Source organism: Limulus polyphemus, unplaced genomic scaffold (assembly GCF_000517525.1).
Source record: "Limulus polyphemus unplaced genomic scaffold, Limulus_polyphemus-2.1.2 Scaffold5830, whole genome shotgun sequence".
Taxonomy (NCBI): domain Eukaryota; kingdom Metazoa; phylum Arthropoda; class Merostomata; order Xiphosura; family Limulidae; genus Limulus; species Limulus polyphemus.
The window spans coordinates 2,928-7,008 of NW_013671440.1; the positions used below are offsets into that span (position 1 = coordinate 2,928).

At 31.4% G+C, this 4,081-nt stretch overlaps 1 protein-coding gene across 1 annotated transcript in view; it reads right to left on the minus strand.

The window, feature by feature from the left end:
- The window catches only part of LOC106473034 (vacuolar protein sorting-associated protein 41 homolog), a gene marked incomplete at its 3' end in the record, with an annotated part of 40,872 nt that overhangs the window by 2,247 nt on the left and 34,544 nt on the right, over positions 1–4,081 (minus strand). The window contains exons 20-21 of the mRNA XM_013933711.2: positions 3,964–4,063; positions 790–834 (exon numbers count right to left, since the gene is read on the minus strand). Coding sequence (XP_013789165.2) covers positions 790–834; positions 3,964–4,063 — 145 coding nt within the window. The remainder of the gene's footprint in view (positions 1–789; positions 835–3,963; positions 4,064–4,081) is intronic.

Below are 4,081 nucleotides of genomic sequence, written 5' to 3' on the forward strand. Positions count from 1 at the left end.
AACTTGAAACAAGAACATGGTAGTAGTATTTGTTTGTTATCATGAAAACAAGAACATGGTAGTAGTATTTGTTTGTTATCATGAAAACAAGAACATGGTAGTAGTATTTATCTATTAACTTGAAACAAGTACATGGTAGTAGTATTTATCTATTTATCTTGACACAAGTACATGGTAGTTGTATTTATTTATTTATCTTGACACAAGTACATGGTAGTAGTATTTGACTATTAACTTGAAACAAGAACATGGTAGTAGTATTTGACTATTAACTTGAAACAAGAACATGGTAGTAGTATTTATCTTGACACAAGTACATGGTAGTAGTATTTATCTATTTATCTTGACACAAGTACATGGTAGTATTTATCTATTTATCTTGACACACGTACATGGTTGTATTTATTTATTTATCTTGACACAAGAACAGAGTAGTTATACTCTTATTTTTATATTTAAACTGCACATCATAGAACAAGGACTTTCAAAGTGAATTACTCAAATATTTACAGCACTACAACTACAACCCTCACTTCAAGAATATAGCATTTTTTTTTACATGTTAAAATATACCTGTGCAGAGGATACACATAAAAAATATCTTGATTTACACGAGTTCAACGTGTTAAAAGATCAATACTTTATATATAGTATTAGTACATTGGTGATAAACATAAATCTGAAATGATATAGTGTTGACTTTAAATCTGATATAAAATTCACACATTAAGGAGTACCTGTATACAGGGAGTAATAAATTAAAGATTCCTCGAAAATGATGTTCCGTACCTTTCACAAGCACTTTACGATGGCATGCCTGGCACACCTGATCTTCTGAAAAAAATATTTAAAACATTTCAAAGAATATAGAAGCAGTCAAGCTGAATTTGACCATTATCTACAGAAACTTTAAAACAAACAGAGGTGAGGCTCTGATATTATTCACAATCAGCTATAAATGGCTATAGCAATATTCAGTGGTAGAATTGGAAAGAAATTACTTGGTAGATGGAGGTCTAATGCTGAGCCAAATGTGTGTGTGTCAGTGTATCTGTGGTGGGGTCTTCTATTGGCAGGAGGAGTACAGAACTATGGCCAATAGATTTGTACCTACTGGCACAGGTGGAGATGAAAGTGTACATGAGCTGATCTTGTACAGAATGACATTCAACACAGTATTACGCATTTGATGTCAGAGTTATCAACATGTCATGTTACTCTACACTACTGACTTTGATGTCAGTTATCAACATGTCATGTTACTCTACATTACTGACTTTGATGTCAGAGTTATCAACATGTCATGTTACTCTACATTACTGACTTTGATGTCAGTTATCAACATGTCATGTTACTCTACATTACTGACTTTGATGTCAGAGTTATCAACATGTCATGTTACTCTACATTACTGACTTTGATGTCAGAGTTATCAACATGTCATGTTACTCTACATTACTGACTTTGATGTCAGAGTTATCAACATGTCATGTTACTCTACATTACTGACTTTGATGTCAGAGTTATCAACATGTCATGTTACTCTACATTACTGACTTTGTGATAGTTTGTGTTGGAATATAGAATATACCAGATACAATAGACAGGGATACCTTAGTAGTATCTGATTTTTTGTGTGCAACAGATGTGTATTGTTGACTAAAAAATTGTGTGAAGATATGCTTCATAAGTTCGGAATTGTAGTCAACATTACTTCTCCAATACAGGGTCAGTAAATAAAAATGCTTGTCCTTAATTCCCCCTGAAAAGAGATTGAGGTCACATTTTCTCTCCCTCCACCACATTCCAGCTCACTCCAGTCCAATTCGACCACTGCTAATATCAATAAATATATGACTCAAATACTACAATTTTATATTTTGTTGTACAATTTGTGACTGCTGTGATACAGTAAAAACTTGTATTGGTTAGAATGAAGTGATTCATTAGTTGGACACCTTTTCTGTTATCAATATTTTTTGGTCATAATCCCAATAATAACTTACAGGAATTGGATAATTTAGGAGATCTGAGTTAGTCCTAAAATGGAAATACTACACTAACAATGCAAAATAATCTTCACAATATATATATATATGTATGTTGTACAATTTAACCAATAATATAAGGAAACTAAAACTAAAAACAGAATGGAATGTACGTTTACTTGCTTGCAAAACACAAAAACTAGCGATTTGCTTTGTACACAACATTGATTCTTTCCCCATTGAAAGTGTGATGTCAGTTCAAATTTTATTACGTAATCCTCCCTAATATCATTAGTGACCAAACTGACCATTAAATTTTTAAAGACTAGATGGGTGTCACCAATATCCTGACCTTCACACAGAAGAAGCAAGTTGCACGAACTTGGTAGAACCTTACTAAATACTGTCTAATTTCTGGTAAGAAAATTCATAAAATTGGTTTAACATTTCTTAAAGTTTGTTGTGAGGCACGTTTTTGAGAAATCATTTAAAAATACTTTCTTTCATCTTCAAATTTAACTTTTTTAGTGTTGACCAGAAGGTTCAATTTCATGTATCCAATGAATTTCAAGTTGATTAATATTCATTAACTCTTTCAACACTTTATTTTGCTGACTATAGCAGTCATCACTTCCAGCTATAAATCTTAGAAAACACAGCAAAAACTGACAAAGACTTATCTATGATTTAGGAACCATCTTTCAAACTTGTGTCATTGTTACCTTTGTTCGGCTCGGTACTGTAATATTTGTTAAAAAGATTTTTGGTCAAAAATCAATTTGTATGTAACAAATATAGCTTCTTTCCCATGAATAATAAGTTATTTTATTTGCTTGCATTGTTAAGTTATGATAAATTTACCACAATATTCCATAAATAAGTATTTGAGTCATCAGAATACTTTGCTCTTGCCAACTGCACTAGCTAAACCTAACTAAACTAACTTAATGTCTTGCTGTACAAGAAAACTTCTGTAGCTTTCAAATAGATATAATTTAACATAAAAGATTTTTCTGTAACAAATATAATGTTTAAAGAAACTATAAAAAAACTACCAGATATGTGGTTTGTTCCCAAACTTTCCAAACAGATTCCTTTGACCAACATTACAGGAGCTCCACGTAGCCAGTATTCTCAAGAAATCACAAACAACTTTTATTATTCTACACTGTTGTAATTGATCATAATCTGTTTTACCCAACTGTATTTAGATGTTGGTTGAACTATTTTCAACTTTGAACTTCATTAGTAAAACTTAGATCACAAATTATGAAAGGGTGGTAACAAGGGGCTGCAATAAAAAAATCACAAACAGAGTAGGAAAACAACGTGAGTTTGAATCATTGTATTATCAAGGGATGACAGTTTCTTATCATATATAAACCTATACTTTGTTATAGGCAGAAAAATTCTCCAAAAATCAATAACGTGCAGAAAAGAAAGATGGAAATTTTTTTTTCATTTTCTTTGCAAATTACACTGAATAAATGTTACATAATTACATAATATTAATTATAAATATTTTAAAATTACTATTTGTAGTTAACTTTTGATAACCGTTGAAGTCAAATTTCTTGTAATGAAAGTGACCTGCTTAGAACTCTATTTACTGTGAGAAAAGTAGATGTCTAACAGACATTATCATCACTATATCCCTCCAAGCATTTTTGGTCAAGGGGTGGGACACAAAAATGATCAACTGTTTCAACCTGCATCTACACTAGCTCTGTGATAAACCTGGTGACTGTTCTACTGATGTATGGATAAACCTGTTTTGAAACACTTATGAACAAACTCTTATAATACGTTAGACAAAGTCGATCTATTTTTAATACTCTTACTTTCAAAACCATATTAATTAAAAGGCATATATTTCCTAATATATATATATATATATATATAAGGGTACTAACATTGGCTTATCTTTGGTAAAGGAAACTAGATACTTTTATTTAAGATCTATGTAAGGGTCTACCTTGGATGGTAATTCCTCTTCTGTGCTGTTTGTTTAACCGTTCCAATAGACCATAGCAGTCCGAGACCAATATCTTTTTGCATCCCTCACGCAGTGATATCTAGAGGATAAATATGCA